The sequence below is a fragment of the Rhincodon typus genome, chromosome 29, assembly GCF_021869965.1.
Source record: "Rhincodon typus isolate 14 chromosome 29, sRhiTyp1.1, whole genome shotgun sequence".
Taxonomy (NCBI): domain Eukaryota; kingdom Metazoa; phylum Chordata; class Chondrichthyes; order Orectolobiformes; family Rhincodontidae; genus Rhincodon; species Rhincodon typus.
Genome location: NC_063360.1, coordinates 38,258,777 through 38,277,712, shown reverse-complemented (window position 1 = coordinate 38,277,712; position 18,936 = coordinate 38,258,777). Strand labels below are relative to the sequence as shown.

Here is an 18,936-nt window from a genome sequence, read left to right as displayed (position 1 = left end):
GACCACTCTCTCCATGACTCCCGTGTCCGCTCCACCCTCCCCACCAGCCCCACCACTTTTCCCTGCAACCGCAGGAAGTGCTACACCTGCCCCTACACCTCCCCCCTCACCCCCATCCCATGCCCTAAGAAGACCTTCCACATCAAACAGATGTTCACCTGCACATCTGCTAATGTGGTATACTGTATCCACTGTTCCTGTTGTGGCCTCCTCTACATCGGGGAAACCAAACTGAGACTTGGGGACCACTTTGTGGAACACCTACGATCGGTTCGCAACAAACAACTGCACCTCCCAGTCGCGAACCATTTCAACTCCCCCTCCCACTCCTTGAACGACATGTCCATGCAGGGACTCCTGCAGTGCCACAACGATGCCACCCGAAGGTTGCAGGAACAGCATTTCATATTTCGCTTGGGAACCCTGCAGCCCAATGGTATCAATGTGGACTTCACAAGCTTCAAAATCTCCCCTCCCTCGAACGCATCCCAAAACCAGCCCAGCTCGTACCCGCCTCCCTATCCACTCCTCCCACCTCAAGCCCCACCCCCATCTCCTACCTATTAGCCTCATCCCGCCTCCTTGACCTGTCTGTCCTCCCTGGACCGACCTATCCCCTCCTTAACTCCCCACCTACACTCACCTTTACTGGCTCCAACCCCACCTCCTTGACCTGTCTGTCTCCTCTCCACCTATCTTCTCCTTTATCCATCTTCTATCCACCTCCCCCTTTCTCCGTTTATAGTGAATGATAGTGAAAAGCTTCAGCTATCACCACAATCCAGCGCCATTTTGAATAGTTTAAAAATAAGATGACATAACTGAAAGAGAGTCCATCTTCCTTTTGCCACCTCCCCCAGGAGGTGCCACTGCCTCACCAATGTTAGGAGTCTCCGCTCTGGGCTTAATGCAAACAAAAGTCTCTAGCTCCACTACCAGACCAGGCCACTGTCGTCTCACCAAGAGTCTTGCTCCAGCAGCCCTTGTCTGAGATGTCACCATGCCACTGCCACCTCCGAATGCTGGAGGAGCTCTGCCACTGCTACCATTGGCCCAGAATGCCAGGAGAATGTCCTTGCTTCTGCCGCCGCCTCAGCTGGATCTGTCCTGCCGGTGGCACAGGGCTTACCCAGAGATAATGATGGTGGTGTGTGGGACACTATCAGTAAGGTATGTGAGCATGTCCTGCTGTTGCTTGACTAGTCTGTGAGACAACTCTCCCAATTTGGCACTAGCCCCCAGATGTTAGTGAGAAGGAGTTTGCAGAGTCAACAGGGCTGCTTCTGCCGTTGTCTTTTCTGGTGCCTAGGTCGATGCCAGGTGATCCGTCTAGTTTCATTTCTTTCAGACTTTGTAGCAATTGGTACAACTGAATGGCTTGACCCATTGCTGTGGGTCTGCAGTCACATGTAGGCCAGACCAGGTGAGGACGGCAATTTCCTTCCCTGAGGGGCACTAGTGAGCCAGATAGGATTTTTTTCTAACCATCATCAGCAATGGATTCATGATCATCAGTAGATTCATAATTCCAGATTTCTTTCTTAATTCAAATTCTACCATCTGCCATGATGAGATTTAAACCATGGTCTCCAGAAACTTAACGAGTTTCTACATTAATAATCTTAGCAATAATACCAGATGGCCATTGTCTTCCCATACATGAAAATCGGAGATGTTTGAAAGCTTGTAGAAGAAGAGGTCAGAGATAGTAGGAACTGCGGATGCTGGAGAATCCGAGACAACAAGGTGCAGGGCTGATGAACACAGCAGGCCAAGCAGCATCATAGGAGCAGAGAGGCTGACGTTTCGGGCCTAGACCCTTCGCCAGATGACGTCATCACCCTTGTTGGCAATAAATACTGACCTAGCCAGCTATGCCCACATTCTGTATGTGAATTTTTTAAAAAGTACTGCTAGAGCAGGCTTGAGGAATCATCTATCCTTCTCTTCAACCTTTTTAAATATTATTTCTCACAAAATGTGGGTCAATATTTGTTGCCCATTTCTACTTGCCATGGAGAAGGTCGTGCTGACATCTACAATCCTCATGTTGCAGGGATACTCATAAAACAGTTAGGAAGGGAGTTTCAGGATTTTGACCCAGACACAATGAAGGAATGGTGATATAGTTCCCAGTCAGAATGATGTGTGGCTTAGAAGGGAACTTGCAAACGATGGCCTCCCATTTAACTGCTACCTTTGTCCTTTTCAGTGGTAGGAATTTTATGTGTGGAAGATGCTGTTGAAGGAATAAGGGTGAGTTATTGCAGCGCACCTTGTTATATGTGCGGTACTGTACAGATCGATGATGGTCTTGTACCTGTGGAAATTTAGTGATTCTAGAATGTTCTGTTCTTGCCTTTGCATCTCAGAACATTCCATTGACTGGTCATAAGTAAACAGCCAAAACATAACCTTGAGCGTTTAACAGGTTTTGCTGGCTCAGATTCCATGTAACGCCTTGGAAAAATACAACAAATTCTTTTCCTCCAATGAAATATTTTCCTCCAATCTATTGGCCTGTGGGTTCAAGCAGAGTGCGGCGGTACGCTACCAAACACGCTCCGCCTACCCGTGCCACTGATTGGTCGCTGGTGGCTATGGGAACCAGTGTCCGCCACACTATAAAGGCGGCTCGGCGCAGAGCGGGGAGTCCATAGTCACTGGAGCACGGGCTGACTGGTTAGATATCGTCGAGAGCTTGCTTTACCGAACGCAGACAGACGGTAATAATCCGGCCGAAATTCTGCTCAGAAAGTTCCCCTTCAAAAGGGAAAGTGTGACAGTTTCCCAAGTTCCGGGTTCGGGTTTTTTTTTGGTGGGGGAGGATCAGGGTGGCAGTAAGTGTGGGGGTCAGGCTGGGAGAGCGACAGTTGAAGGGGTGACGGTGCCGACCTTGTTCGTTGTTACTTGCAGACAATAAGGACTGCAGATGTTGGAAGCTAGAGGCAGTAGGTCCGAGGAGCAGGAAAAACAACGGTTCGGGCCGAAACCCTGAGTCAGGACTGCTCCTCGGACGCTATCTGACCCGCTGTGCTTTAGCGTCCTCTCACCTACAGACGTGTATTCTTTAGGAGGTGTCGGAGTTAAGGTGGGCGGGTGACCTCAGTGCGCAGGCGCGGCGGCAGCGCGTGTTGGAGCTGATGACGGCAGCACGTGCCCCGACCGTTAACAGCTGCCGCGTTCAAAGTGAGCGCCCGCTTCACCCCCCCCCCCCCCCCCCCCCCCCCCCCCCCCCCGCACAAGGCGGTGCATGGAGTCAGCCCCTGCCGTGACGGTGGGGTGCCGCACTGTTAGGGGTGCTCTTTCATCCTGAAGATGTTAAACTGAGGCCCAACTGTGTGGGTGGGCAGATATCTGGAAGCTACAGGTCTGCCAGTCTGATGGTGGAGAAACTACCTGAAGCTATTGAGGGACAGAACTAACTTGTACTTGATGAGGCAGATTAGTCAAGAGCAGTCAGCGTGGTTCTAAGGGGAGGTCATGTCTGACCAACTTGATTGCATTTTTCAGAGTTCATCAGGTGTGTAGATGACAGCAGCAATTTTGATGGAGTCTGCTTAGAGTTGAGTCATTCAGCACGGTAACAGAGCCTATGGTCCAACTTGTTCATGTCAACCAGACATCCCAATCTGACCTCCTACCGTTTGGCCTATATCCCTCTTAAACCCTTCTTATTCATCAGCCCATTCAGATCCTTTTAAATGTAATTTTACCAGCCTTTAAAGTCTTGCGTGGGAGACTGCTAGCAAAGGTAGGAATCCATGGGATCTGAGGAAAATTGGATCCAGAGTTGGCTGAGTGAGAGGAAGGAGAGGGTGATGGTTAGAAGTGCAGAAGACACTGAAAGTCTGCAGAGGGATATAGATAGTCTAAGTGAGTGGGCAAAGGTCTGGCAGATGGAGTACAATGTTGATAAGTGTGAGGTCATCCGTTTTGGTAGGAATAACAGCAAAATGGACTATGTTTTAAATGGTGAAAAGTTGCAGCATGCTGCTGTGCAGAGAGACTTGGGTGTCCTTGTGCATGAATTGCTAAAAGTAGGATTGCAGGTACAGCAGGTAATTTTAAAAAGGCAAATGGAGTTTTGTCTGCCATTGCTAGAGGGATGGAGTTTAAAAACAGGGAGGCTATGCTGCAGCTGTATAGGGTCCTGGTGAGGCCACACCTGGAGTACTGTGTGCAGTTTTGGTCTCTTTACTTGAGAAGAGATATACTAGCACTGGAGAGGGTGCAGAGGAGATTCACTCGGTTGATTCCAGAGTTGAGAGGGTTGGATTATGAGGAGAGACTGAGTAGACTGGGATTATACTCATTGGAATTCAGAAGAATGAGGGGAGATCTTGTAGAAACATATAAGATTATGAAGGGAATAGATAAGGTGGAGGCAGGGAGGTTGTTTCCGCTAGCAGGTGAAACTAGGACTAGAAGCAATCGCCTCAAAATAAAGGGAAGCAGATGTAGGACTGAGGTCAGGAGGAACTTCTTCACTCAAAGGGTTGTGAATCTGTGGAATTCCCTGCCCTGTGAAGCGGTTGAAGCTACCTCGCTGAATGTTTTTAAGGCAAGGCTAGATAAATTTTTGAAAAGTAAAGGAATTAAGGGTTATGGTGAGTGGGTGGGTAAGTGGAGCTAAGTCTCAAAAAGATCAGCCATGATCTTATTAAATGGCGGGGCAGGCTCGAGGGGTCAGATGGCCTACTCCTGCTCCTAGTTCTTATGTTCTTAAGGGATGGCGTTCGACAAGCATCAGCGTTGGGGCCGTTGCTGCTTGTGATATGTATGAATAGTTTAATCTTGAATGTAGGTGGGTTGATCAGTAAACTTGTGGATGATAGAGGAGAATAGCCTTAGATTACAGGAGAGTAGGGACTGGCTCCAACCTGTCTAGCCTTTCTTAAGGCAATCTGCTCATTCCAGGTTAATAAGAATCTAGTTAATATTCTCTGAACTGCTTCAAATGCATTAACATTCTTCTGTAAAGTACAGTAACCAGTACTGTACAAAATACTCCGGGTGCAATCTCACCAGCAGTCTGTATAACTGAAGCATTACCACCCTACTCTTGTATTCCATTCTGCTGACAGTAAAGCATTACATTCTATTACTTGCTGTACTTGCATACCAACATTCAGTGATCCATGCATTAGGACACCAGCTCTCTCCGCATCTTCAAACCTTGTTTAGATAATGATTCTTTATTCCTGCCAAAATTGACAATTTCACACTTTCTCACATTATACTCCATTTGCCAGATTTTTGCGCCTCACTTATCTTTAAATCCCTATTTAGGCTCTTTGTATCCTCTTCATAACTTGGTTTCCACCCTGTCTTTGTGTCATCAGTAAATTTATCTATTATAGCTTTGGTCTCTTCATACAGATAATTCTATATTAAAATTAGAGTTGAAGCTCCTGCTGGCCTCTAACACACTTGTGACATCCTGCCAGCCTGAAAAAAGACCAATTTATTCCTGCTCTGCTTTTAGCTGGCCAATCTGCTCCCCCACACCATGAGCTTTTATTTTCCAGTAATCTGTGGTGTGGCACCCTATATGTATGCAAACAAGGGACCTTGGTTCACATGCATAATTCTCTGAAAGTGGCCAGGCAAGTTGAAACAGTTGTTATGGAGGCTTCCGGGATCATTGGCTTTGTAATTAGCAGCGTAGAGTATAAAAGCAAGCAGTGATGCTATACCTACAAACTATTAGTCAGTCCACATTTCATATATTGTGTTCAGTTCTGAGCACTTTATTTAAGGAAACCTGTTAAAGCCCTGGAGAGAGTGCAAAGGATATTTACTAGAATTATACCATGAAGAAGGGATTTTAGATACAAGGAAAGATTGGAGAAATAGGGCTTATTCTCGGAGCAGAGAAAATTAAGAAGTGACCCTATTGTGGTGTTAAAATTGTTTATAACTTTGAACAGGGTAAAGAAAAATTCTTTATCAGTTGCTATGTCTGTAACTAGGGGGTCACAATCTCGATGCTCAGCAAGAGAGCTAGGAGTAAGCGGAAGAGAAACTTCTTTACTCAGTTGTTAGGATTTAAGTGCACTGTCTGATAGAGCAGTGGAGGTGGATTCCATAGGAGGCTTCAAAAGAGATCTGGATATATATTTGAAATCTAAACATAGAGGACTGTGAAGATAGAGCTGGAGGATCGCACTAGCTGGATAGTCCTTTTGGGAGGCATGATGGGTTGAATGGCCTCCTTCTGTACTGTAAAATCTATGATTCCATGGTTTTTCACTTTTACCCCCAGCACAAGTTATTCTTCAAAGAACTCCCAAAGTTACGTGATTTCTCTTTGACAAAACCATGTTGGCTGCGCCTAATTACCTTGAACTTCTCCAAGTGACCTGTTCTAATGTCTTTAATAGTTTTTGACATTTTCCCTATGACTCGTGTTAAGCTATCTGGCCACATTTACTGCTTTGTCTCCCTCCTTCCTTTTTGAAGGAGTTACATTAGCTATTTTCCAATCAAAAGGAAGCTTCCCTGAATTTTAATGTTTTGGAAAACTAAAACCAGCACATCAACTATCTTTCTAGCTACTACATCCAGCAGGCTGGGATGAACTCTCAGGATCTGGGAACTTGTGAACCCACAACTCCAACAATTTACTCATGACTTCTCTGGTAATTTTCTCCAGTTCCATCATTCCTTTCAGTACCTGATTTTACATTTCTGTGCTGTTATTTGTTGCCTCTCCAGTGAAGTCCAATATAAAATCTGTTCACTTCATCTGACATCTCTTTAGCCTGCGTTCCCCAGAAATCGTTTTTCTTAGGACCAACATCTTAACACTCTCTCAAATACCTGAAGAAACACATCTGTTTTTATTTTTGGCTAGCTATCTCTCGTACTCTATTTTCTCTCTGTTTATCAATCTTAGTTTTTTGCTGTGTTTTTAATATTTCATCAGTGTTCTGACCTGCTGCCAATCTTTACACAAATGTATTTTTGTTAACTTTTTGGTTAACCATGAATGGCAGACTGTTCCTTTAGAATTTTTCTTTCTATTACAAGCATATCCAATTCGTGTTTTCTGGACTATTCCCTTAAACATTTGCCACTGCATTTTTTTTTATTGGCCTAATCCTATAACCTAAATTGCCAGTTCATTCTTGCTTGCTCAGCTTTCATGCCCTCATAATTGTCCTTGTTTAAATTCAGAATAGTACTCTCTTTGACCCACTTTTCTCGCCCTTAAACTGTACGTAAAATTTAACCCTATTATGGTTGCTGCTACACAGGGGTGCTTTCACTGAAGTCTTTAATTCTGGCAGCATCTGAGGGGAGAAAGTGTTGTTTCCAGTCCAGTGTTGTGGTGCTGCCAGAACTTCTGAGTTTTGCCTGTAATTTTTGTTTTGAATATCCAGCATCCACAGTTTTTTGGATTATTTTTAAATAAGAAACTTATTTGTCAAAACCAGACTCGTATAGCCTGGTGGCATAACATGCTGGTCTAAGAGATTGTCCCTGAAAACATCCAATGAATTCCTTGACCAGACAACTCGCACTCATTTTTATTTTCCATTTTATATGTAGGTTAAAATGCCCTATGACAATTGCAGTACCCCTTTGACAAGCTCCCATTTGTTTTAGTTCCCTTACCTCACTTGCAGTCACATCCTCATGTACCTAACCACTGACCACATCAGAACACCTACCCTAAGACATGTGACTGCATCCTGGTACAAAGCATTCGTATAGCTTACTGCTCCTCCTGATGAAGCAATGTCTGTAGTTCAGTCTCCAGCTCATAATCTTAGTTGAAGCTGCTTTAACTATAAACACTTCTTTGCAGGCATGTTTACGGGTCAAAAACCAGCTGTTATGAACTGTTGGCATTTAACTCTACTAATTAAAATACTAATCCCCTTAAACTCTCCCCTATATATGAACATAGGCTCATGAGTGGTGTGGAAATAGGTGTGTTGGACAGATAGGAAGTCTGAGGAGACAGTTTAATGGTTCCTGAAATGATTCTTGTGCTAGTCGGAATGCTGTTACCTGTTGTCTGTCTTAATATAATTCAGTTGGTTTGCAAGAGGCACAAACTGGCTGGTTTGCTTATAAAAGATCTTTGACTTATAAATTAAAAGTCACAGCTAGCAGCAACTGCTGGGGGGAGAAAAAACTGGCTTTCTTCAAGGCTTTGTGGCTTTTACTAGAGAGAATGTAGAGATCATGAGCTGAGAGATCTGATGACTTCTCTGCATTCTGTTCTTAGCCCTAAACTGTTATGGAGTCATAGAGTATAGAAACAGACCCTTCAGTCCAAAAAGTCCATGCTGATCATAATCCCAAATTTAAACTAGCCCCACCTGTCTGTGCTTGGCCTATATCCCTCCAAACATTTCTTATTCATGCACTTTATAATGCTTAAAAGGACATTTAGATAACTGTACCTGCATCCATCACTTCCTCTGGAAGTTCATTCCACAGACGAATTGTTAAGTTCTTTTAAAAAAGAGACAGACATGAAGGGCAACTTTTTTTTACATCTTTCTCCTTAAAAGTATCTCTACTCAGCTATCCGAGAGGCAACTGCATAGTTTGTTGGCAAGCAGAAGACCTTTGGTCTAGACTGGTGACCGTTTGTTGATGACAGTCAACTTCTTGTTACGCTGAAGCTCCTTCTGTGTGCAATCCTTTAATTACAGTTTGTTTTCGAATGCACTTTAACTGGTGCTCAAACAAGCAGCTGTTTGATTGGCGCTTGTGTAGAGAGTGGTTAGTTCATTTGACTGGACTGCTAGTTTGTGATAGTAATACCAATAGCTTGGGTTCAATTCCCAGACTGGCTGAGGTTACCATGGAGGGCTTTCCTTCTCAACCTTGCCTGAGGCGTGGTGAGCCACCATTTTGACCACTACCAGTCATCTCTGTTAAAGAGGAGCCCTATGGACTGGTAGAACTGTGGCAACTCTTCCTTACTAGGAGCGTGCGGTTACTTGGTTTCAAAATGTGCAACAATCCCTTGTCTTTTTAAAAACACTTTTTAAAATCATTTTAGGCCGAACAAGTTGCGATAATCATGAGGAAAATTGAAAGTCTAGAAAATATTTTTTAATAAAAGTCACGTAGGTGTCCTGCCTGGATATTTCCTAAACTGCTCTTCTAGCCAACAACTTGAAGAAATGTAGGATAGGTCTAATTTTGTGTCTTAAGATGGAGTCTCGACTGCAATGGCTGATATCTTGCCTGCTTGAATGAGCCCAGGATTTGGATTAAATCTTTGTTTTGAAACCAGCATAGCCTATGTACTCCATTATAGGACAGCACTGCCTAGATTCCTGTTTTGCCAGACTTTAACTTGTTTATGACAACTTTTTGGATATGTTTGTTAATTTAGAGGAGCTGGTTGCAGAATAAACATTTAAACTGGTAAACTGGATGTTGGTGCTATGTGCCAGTTTTGTCTTTTTTGTTTTATCTCTCCTTTCCCCACAGGTCACTTCACATACCTTTTTTTTCTTTTTTAAGGTTCACTTTGCTGCAGTTCATGATGGCTGAGAAGTTTACTATTGAGAGCCCAGATGTGACCTACACCAAGGATTGCATTGAGGCAAAATATTCCTACCAGACTACACAGGTCTATGAAGAGAATGGATCGCTTAAGGTAAGGTGTTTGTTGTCTGACTAACTTCTATTGAATTAATAGTGCCAGAAAGGTAAGCAGCATGCAGTGTGAGTGTGTTGTTTACAGGATACTGTAATCAGTCAGTTTATTCTGATGCTTAGTGCCAGTTATGTTGAGAGCAATCAAGTGCCAGTTCTATCTCAGTGAGAATAGAAGCAATAACAAACTATGTACAAAAGGGGTCTTAATGGAACTTGAAGGAAATTTGTGATTAATGAAATTTCCACTTGGGGTGCAGTTAATTTTATTTTTTCCATCCAATAAAATCGGACCATTTGGTGTCTTGTACATATGTTGCCTGTTTTTGTTTTTTCTTGTTCTTTCATTCCACACTCATCCAAATGAAAATGAGCCCAGCCTGTGAAGGTTTTTGACAACATCTTTTCATCAAATCCCTGCTTGTTCCACCTTGTGTAAATCTGAAATCTGCCCTATAGTCTCTTCCTCATCCACTTCCTTATTTCCTCCTTGTGCTGTACAGGATGATGTTGCTTGAGGTCTTAAGCAGCAGGAATTAAAGATATGAGGCATCTTGTGGATTTTTCCTAACAAAGGAACACGGGGGGTCCCAGCTTCAGTTTTTATTTTGTACCTGGTTGATCTGGTAATGAGCACATTGAATTGGTGTTTGCCTACTTGGGTTAAAGGAAAGAGAAACTAGTCAAGTTTCCCACTCCAATGTCAAGCAAATATCCTAATTGGATACTGGGTGAATGTGGAATGAAGCACTGATGCTCACATTTCAATATTCCAACTGCTTATATATACAGTTTGAGCCCTTCTGCATCCTCACTTAGGTGAGGCACTAGAAAATTAAATCTAGAACAGTGTCCCATTTGAAACTAGGGGACAAAATTTACAATTTTAAATCTTGTATTCTTGGGGAAAATTTATTGAATTAATACTTTGTCAATAAAAATAATTGTTTAATAGGAACGGGGGGATTAAAAAGACCCAACTCTCAGATGAGGTACAAGGACTGCATTGTGCTAAAACATTACTACATTGATGTCAGACTGGATGGATGTTTGTTTGCTTATATATAGCACCTTTTAAACTAAAACCAGACCAAGAATACATCATGAAGGATGTGATGTGGATATTGTCTGTTTATCTCTTGATATCACTGACAATGCTGATATTAATTTGAGGATCAGATACACTTTTCTTTTTCAGTGTGATCCTGGTGATCTCAAGTGGAAGAATTGTCTGGAAATCCACTGTTACTGTGGGTAGAGATTTGAATTTGCAGCATGCTGTTTTGGAGCCGACTCATAAAATTCCACAGCATAGGAGGCAGCGATTCGACACATCGTACCTTTGTCTGCTTTTTTGAAAGAACCATCCAAATGGTGCCCACTCCCTTTCTGCCATTCCTGTTCTTTCCTCCTGGCCCTGCAATGCTCTCCCCCTAGAGTATCTACAGAAATGGCTTGTAGCTGTATTTCTGATGCCTGATGTCCTCCATCATAGATTTTAAACAAACCCACGATCATGAATGTGGGTGGGAAGATGTGGAAAATAATTGTTAATCCTGTTCCCTTAACTGGGAATGGTGTGGCATTGTGGGAAAAGGAAAGTAGATGCAGGTTGTTTAAAATTTAAGCCTACTACCTATTATCTCAGATTTTGAGTTGAATGTAAACGATCTACATTTCTCCACTGGCTTCAAATTACACACTGTCAATGATGAATATTTGATCATACAATTGTCCTTTTACCTTTGGTATGAGCCAAGCTTTCCAACCCACATGCCTGTCCACTCAAATGTTAGTTACAGATGAATCTGGTTTGAGTCACTATAGCAACCTGCCACACATTTGATGTGGTCTGAACCTATGGATAGCAATGACAGACTCCAACTGTCTTTCCATCTTCTAGCTGGCTGAGAATCTCTCCTGCTCTTAATATCTGCCATTGATACATGTTAAAAAGAGCTGATGGCTGATCAACTTGCTTGGCAGCCTTATGAATATGCCTTTCTTGATCATCCAACCTTGTGTAGTTGGATTCTAACCTGAAGTTTCTGACTCTGAGGCAGGGATGCTCCTCGCTGCTCTACAATGCTTCAATCTGTTGGAACTGTTGGTACTTGGCAAGAATGGAGAATAGAGTTTATTTGCAACTCTTAAGTACAGCAAATCAACAATATAATGCTTAATGTGATAGTTTGAACTAATCTGCAAGTAGTTGATTGGTGTGCAGCTCGAATTTTTTAAAAATACAACTTTTATGTACACTGGACAGATGTTTCCAGTCCATAGTCTTTCCATCACTATATATAATTATACACTGGCAAATCTGGGAAGTAAGTGTACAAGCACTGCTGTTCACATCAGGCCAACCTCTTTTAAAGAACACCAGATCAAAGCAGTTTTTTATCCCTGGAACCAGTCATCCAAGTAGTGCTGTCTTGGATGCCTTTTTTGTTTGTTTTTTAACTTTGGTATGTCATTAGTCTGTGTTTAAAGCGTAACAGAGTGTTTCACTGGGCATTTGCAGACTGGATGTGTTTTGATCCTTCAAACCAGAGGAAATGGAGTACAAAATTACTTTCCTCAGAAGTGGTAGGATTACTTCCTCCCAAAACAAAGCTGATCTCCCCTTTTCTGATTTTTCTATGTTGTCTTTCCCATGTGGACACCTTGATCGTCGCTTTACTATAGATAAGTCAATACAAGCAAATTTAAAGGTGCAAAGATGATTTTTGCAGTATTTAGAGTGACTGAACTCTGCTTCCATTGAGCATTCTGTAGAACACAACCTGTTCTTCTTAGAGATTTTTTCTTTTTAAAAGAATATTTTGGAACCATCCCAAATAGGGAATGGGCAGCAGTGAAAAGCCACCTGGAGCATCTTGGCTGTTTTTACGCTAGTGTTTCTTTTCAAAATGGTTCTGCAAACCCAGTGATGGTTCAGTGTTCTGATTTCCTGTTGCATATGCCTGGTTTTAACTTATTAAGCACCTGTTGTGGTTAATGCTGCTTGTGACATTTCTAGGTAAAATAAAGCAATTCGATCCCGAACGTTAAGGTGACAGGATCATAAACCCGTGTCTGACTATGTTATGATAGCAATGGGTGAGATTTTTTCTGTAATATTTCTAGTTTTTAAGCATTATTAGGGAGGCCTTCAATGTAAGTGGTCTTGCAGATGAATATACATTATTGGAGCAGTATTATATGATTGAATGGAGAAAATCGATACAAAATGTGGGTGATGCTAGAGGGACATGGGCAGGGGTTTAATTTATAAAGTTGTACTTTGTGCATGTGTATCAAGTTAGCTGGGATTGTTGTGGATGATTCTGCCACAACCCCACCCCGCCCCAAAATCCCCAACGGTGTGCAATGGTTATGATTATTCACTCCCACGATGTGGGTGAGAGTAATGGACTTTGTATCCCATCAACGCACCTTTGGTGTAATGTTATTTGGATTTCCTCTAAACTTTGTTAACACTGCTGATGGGTTTGCTGTACCCTCCATCATATTGGCAATCTATTTAAACCAAAGTTGCATTTGCATTCTTGCTCAACTGAGCAGTTAGTGGAAGGAGCTTGCACATAGTTGTTGTTGTATCAACTTTGAGCCTTCCTTCCAGAGTTAAACTGTCTCCAGGAGGAGCAAAAGCTAACTGAATTCCAATCCAAGGTCAGTTAGCAAACTGCTTCTTCCCCTGGTGATGCCTTAAGGTAAATGGTTCGAGACTTATTATTTAAGTGATTCTTGTTTCTGTTGGGCTGTAACTAGGTGAAACCACATTCTACAAGATTTACCTTCCGCACAGAGAGAAAAGTGCCAAAACTTGGTGTAATGCTGATCGGATGGGGTGGTAACAATGGAACAACCGTTACTGCAGCAGTCCTGGCCAACAAATTGGGACTTTCCTGGATGACCAAAACGGGAGAGAAGGTTGGTTGCTTCTTACACCACTAAATGTTGCTGCTTATTCCTCCAAGGATGTAGGTATAATTTGCGATGAAGGACAAAACTCTACATACTTCTTTTTTCTCTTCCCCTCTTTCTACTGCAGAACTCTGGAGATATAGAACAGTACAGGAACAGGCTCTTCAGCCTATCATGTCTGAACTGACCAAGATGCCATTTTAAACTAACTCCATCTACCTGTACATGGTCCTTATCCCTCTATTCCCTGCCTGTTCTTGTCTGTCTAAATACATCTTAAATGTTGCTTATCACTTCCTGTGGCAGCGTTTTCCAGGCATGAACCAGCCTGTATGTATAAAGAAACTTGCCTCACACATTTCCTTCTAAACTTTCCCTTTCTCACTTTTTAAACCTATGCCCCTAGTGTTTGACACTTCCATCCCTGGGGGGAAAAACCCTCTGACTATCCACCCAAACCAATCCTCCATTTTAAACAAAAGTAGAAATTGCTGGAAAATCTCAGCAGGTCTAGCACCATCTGTGAAGAGAAATTGATAGTTAATGTTTCGACTCCAGTAGCCCTTTAGAACTGGACCTGGAACATTAAATTATCTACACAGATGCTGTCAGATCTGCTGAGATATTCTAGCAATTTGTTTGTCAGATTTCCAACATCCACGGTTCATTTTCTCTGTCAACTTTGTATATTTCTTGGATTGTTGTCTCTCTGCTTCTGACACTAACAAAAACAATCCAAGTTTGTCCAATGTCTCCTTGCAGCTAATGCACTCCATTCCAGGCAACATCCTCAAATCCCTTTTTACACTCTCTCCAAATCCTCCACATCCTTTCCATGATTAAGCAACCAGAATTCTATGCAGTTCTCCAAATGTGGCCTAACTAAATATACAGCTGCAATATGACTTGCCAACTTCTTGTATTTATTGTCCCAACCTATGAAAGCAAGCATTTATCATCTTAACCATGTGTGTTGCTATTTTCGGGGAGCTATGGACTTGCACCCGAGATCTGTGTATATCAATGCTCCTCAGGGTCCTACCATTTAATATGTACTTTTCTCTTCTCTTGCATTTGACCTCCCAAAATGCATTACCTCATGTCCAGATCAAATTTCATCTGCCATTTCTCTGCTCGCATTTCCAATTGATCTATATCCTGCTGTATTCTTTGACATCCTTCCTAACTGTCCACGCACCTCCCAATTTTGTGTTATCTGCAAACTTACTAATGAGACTACCTACACTTCTTCATCCAAATCTCTTGTATATTACAAACAAGAGCACCTCTGACCTATAACTTCCCAGATTATCCCTGTTACCCTTAAAGGAACAACACTGGCTATTTTGCAATCTTCTGGCATTCACCTGTGGCTAAAAAGGATACAAAGAACTCTCTCAAGGCCCAGCAATCTCCTTCTTCTCTGCCTCCATCAGTATCCTTATATAGATCTCATTAGGCCCTGGGAACTTACTACCTTAATGTTTTTCAAGACACCCCAACACTTCCTCTTTAATATCAACATACCCCTCCCTAATCTTGCCATCAGCCATGTCCTCAGTGAATACTGATGTGAAGTACTCATTTAAGGGCCTCCCCCACATCCTCTGGATCAATGTATAAGGTCCCTCCATTGTCCTTGAGTGAACCTACCCTTTCCTTAGCAACCCTCTGCTGCTGATATATGCATAAAATGGGTTAGGATTCTTCTTAATTCCACTTACCTGGGACATTTCATGGCTCCTTTTAGCCCTCTTCCTCCCTTATTTAAGTTCTCTCCTTCTTTTATATTCCTCAAGGGATTCCTTATATTTTCTATCTCTCATCATCCAGGGTTCCCAAATATTGCCATCTTTCTCTTCCATCCTCACAGGAGCATGCTGGTCCTGAACTCTGATCATCTGGCCCTTGAAATACTCCCATTGTATACAGACACTGAACTCTGCACATATTTAAGACAGAGAAAGAGTTTTTTTTGATATGAGGGAATTGACTGATATGAGTGGCCAGGTCAAAGATTGACTTTATTGAATGGCAGAGTGAGGTCAAGGGTTATACAGTCTTCATCATCTGCTTTATTTCTTCTTGTACTGCTTGCCCACTTCTTGCAATATTCAGCCAACATTCCAGAGGGCCACTTAAGTGAAATACTCATAAGCTTGTGGACTCAATGGGTTGATTGGCCTACTCTTGTTTCTTGTATTGAATTTAGGATCACATGATTAGTATACTACTTCGTAGTATTAACAGTGCAGAATAGCAAAATGAGATGCTGAATTTTATAGTGTGCCAAATGTAGCCTCAACTTCTGACTACTTTCCACATTTGGGAAGAAGCTTGTATTTCATGTTGTACAGTTACATCTGCCCAGTCTCTGCCTGATCAAGGTTGATATGTATATTTTAAAACGTGATGTAACTTCTTTTTGTTTCCATTCTGTTTTGTCTTCACACCTGCCCTCCAAATATATAGGTTGCTAATTACTATGGATCCTTGTTTCAAGCCTCCACTGTGTGCCTCGGGACAGGTTCTGCTGGTGATGTTTATGTGCCCTTCAAGGATCTACTGCCCACAGTCGATCCAAATGACATTGTGTTTGATGGTAGGTATCATGCTAGCTGTATGACTACATTATCAGTAACTGTTGGAGCTGCTGGGATTTTTGGGGGTGAGAAGAGAAATTTTGTCAGATGCAAAAACTGGGGTAACATTAGTTTAAAATAGAAACTAGAATAGTGCTCCCTGAAGTGGGAATCAGGGCCCCCAAGTGAGTTTGTGCTCTGAGGCAGCCATCACTATAGGGAACTCTGACCAAATTGCAATAACTAAGCTCTGAAAAAGAGTCAGTGGACTTGAATTCTTAACTGTTTTTCCCTCTCTACAGACGCTGTCAGACATGCTCTGTTTCTCCAGCACTGTTTGTTTTTGTTTCCCTTTTTTCTCCAACATTCACAATTCCAGATCTTTGAGCAACTGTGCCTTAGTTTTGAGCTGGCTCTCATTCCTGTGCACACTCACACTCATTCTCACATGCACATGTGTAAATTTGCCTGGGGTCATAGCGGAGGGAAGTGGTTTGTGGAGCACTGAGCCAGACACCAAGTATTATTTGTACAATAAGATTAAAAATATGTTCCTACTGCTTCCCCAATCAGAAGTCACACAAACTGATCTGAGTACTGCCATATGGCCGTAACTCTCTCTATCCAACAGACATGCTTGCAGTGAGCTAAACAATATTTGTGCTGTGTTGGCAGTGCAGTGCATTAGAAATCCATATCACTTTGCCAAATGATATATGCCTGCCTAAGTCTGGTCATAGGGCTGAGCAAAGATTTTTACACTTGGGTCGACACTAGTTCAGCATCGAGTAAATACTGTTAGTGTTAGTCTGACCAGGATGTGTCTTCTACATAGGACATAAGAACATTGTTTACCATTTAATAAGATCATGTTTAAGTGGACTGATGCAAAATGGCTAAAATTAATACAGGAGTTTCTTGTGCCATCCTGGCAAGCACATGTATTTCTCTCAACACCATTAGACAGTATATTCGCTCAGAAGACATAAGAGCAGAAATTAGGCCATTCGGCTTATCGAGTCTGCTCCGCTGTTTATTCATGGCTGATACGTTTCTCAACCCCATTCTCTTGCTTTCTGCCTGTAAGCCTTGATTCCCCTTGACAATCAAGAACCTATCTATCTCTGCCTTAAATATACTCAATGACCTGTCCTCCATAGCCTTCTGTGGCAACGAATTCCATAGATTCACCACTCTGTGGCTGAAGAAGTTACTCCTTATCTCTGCTCTAAAGGGTCTTCCATTGCTGTAAGGCTGTACCCTCGGGTCCTAGTCTCCTACCTATGGAAACATCCTACCAACATCCACTCTGTCTAGGTTGTTCAGTTTTCAATTACATCCCCCTCTTCCTTCTAAACTCAAGTGTAGTCCCAGAGTCCTCAAGTTCCTTAATATGTTAAGCCTTTCATTCCTGGGATCATTCTTATGAACCTCCTCTGGACCTGCTCCAGTACGTCCATCCTGACGTATGGCGCCCAAGATTGCACACAGTACTCTAAATGTGGTCTGACCAGAGCTTTATAAAGGCTCAGACATGTATCCCTGCTTTTATATTCTAGTCATTTCAAAATAAATGCCAACATTTGTATTTGCCTTCCCAACTACTGAGTCAACCTGACAGTTTATCTTGAGAATCCTGGCCTAGACTCCCAAGTCCTGATGAAGGGTTTAAACATGAAATATCAACTTTCCTACTCCTCTGATTCCTCAAGCTTCACACTGTGTTGACGTGGACCCATTTATCCCCACTCTCTGCTTTCTGCCAGACAGCCAAACTTCTAACCATCCTAATTGCTTGCCTCTAACACCATGGGCCCATATCTTACTCGGCAGTGTCCTTTGCGGCACCTTGTCAAAGGCCTTCTGGAAGTCCAGGTAGATAGCATCCATTGACCCTCCTTGGTCTAACCTGTTTGTTACCACCTCAAGAACTCTAAACAGATTTGTCAGGTATGACCTCCCCTTGATGAAACCATGCTGACTTTGCCCTATTTTACCATGCGCTTCCAAGTATTCAGAAACCACCACCTCCTTCACAATGGACTCGAATCTTACCAATGACCAAGGTCAGGCTAATTGGCCTATAATTTTGTCTTTTGCCTTACTCCCACCTTTAAACAGGTTACATTAGTGATTTTCCAGTCCTCTGGGCCCTCCCTGACTCCAGTGATTCCTGAAAGGTCACCTCTTATGCCTCCACTATCTCTTCAGCTATTGTCTAAATACTCGTGTGTGCTAGTTGAATTTGTCTTTGACAACATTTTCAAAAGCAATTTCTGGGCTCTGAAGTGCTGAGGATGTGAAAACAGCTGCATAGCTGCAATCTTTTACATTTTTTTTTGTCCTTGACTGAATTTTTGGAATGAAATTGTTTTTCAAGGCTGGGATATCTCCTCCATGAATCTTTCTGATGCCATGGTACGAGCTCAGGTCCTCGATTGGCCACTTCAAGAGCAGCTGAAGCCTCATATGAAGAAGTTGCACCCTCGGCCTTCTGTTTACATTCCAGAATTCATTGCAGCTAATCAGGAGGACCGAGCGGATAATGTAATACAAGGTTCCAAAAAGGAACAGGTACAGAATTATAATTAAGTCAAGATTTAAATCACCTGAATATCACTGTTCTGGGCACGACACTAAAATAAGAGGATGGTCACTTACCATGCACTCTGGATCTGTTTAAAATTCAGAGATAGTAGGAACTGCAGATGCTGGAGAATCCGAGACAACAAGGTGCAGGGCTGGATGAACACAGCAGGCCAAGCAGCATCATAGGAGCAGAGAGGCTGAC

At 42.6% G+C, this 18,936-nt stretch overlaps 1 protein-coding gene across 2 annotated transcripts in view; it reads left to right on the top strand.

The window, feature by feature from the left end:
• Window positions 1-2,605: 2,605 nt before the first annotated feature.
• Window positions 2,606-18,936, top strand: part of LOC109918612 (inositol-3-phosphate synthase 1-B) — a 22,974-nt gene continuing 6,643 nt past the window's right edge. The window contains exons 1-5 of one of the 2 annotated variants that reach the window (XM_048614140.1): window positions 2,606-2,726; window positions 9,499-9,634; window positions 13,408-13,569; window positions 16,036-16,165; window positions 18,526-18,719. In XM_048614140.1, the coding sequence (XP_048470097.1) occupies window positions 9,518-9,634; window positions 13,408-13,569; window positions 16,036-16,165; window positions 18,526-18,719 (603 nt within the window). In that variant the 5' untranslated portion in view covers window positions 2,606-2,726; window positions 9,499-9,517. The other variant, XM_048614141.1, reaches the window with a different exon arrangement.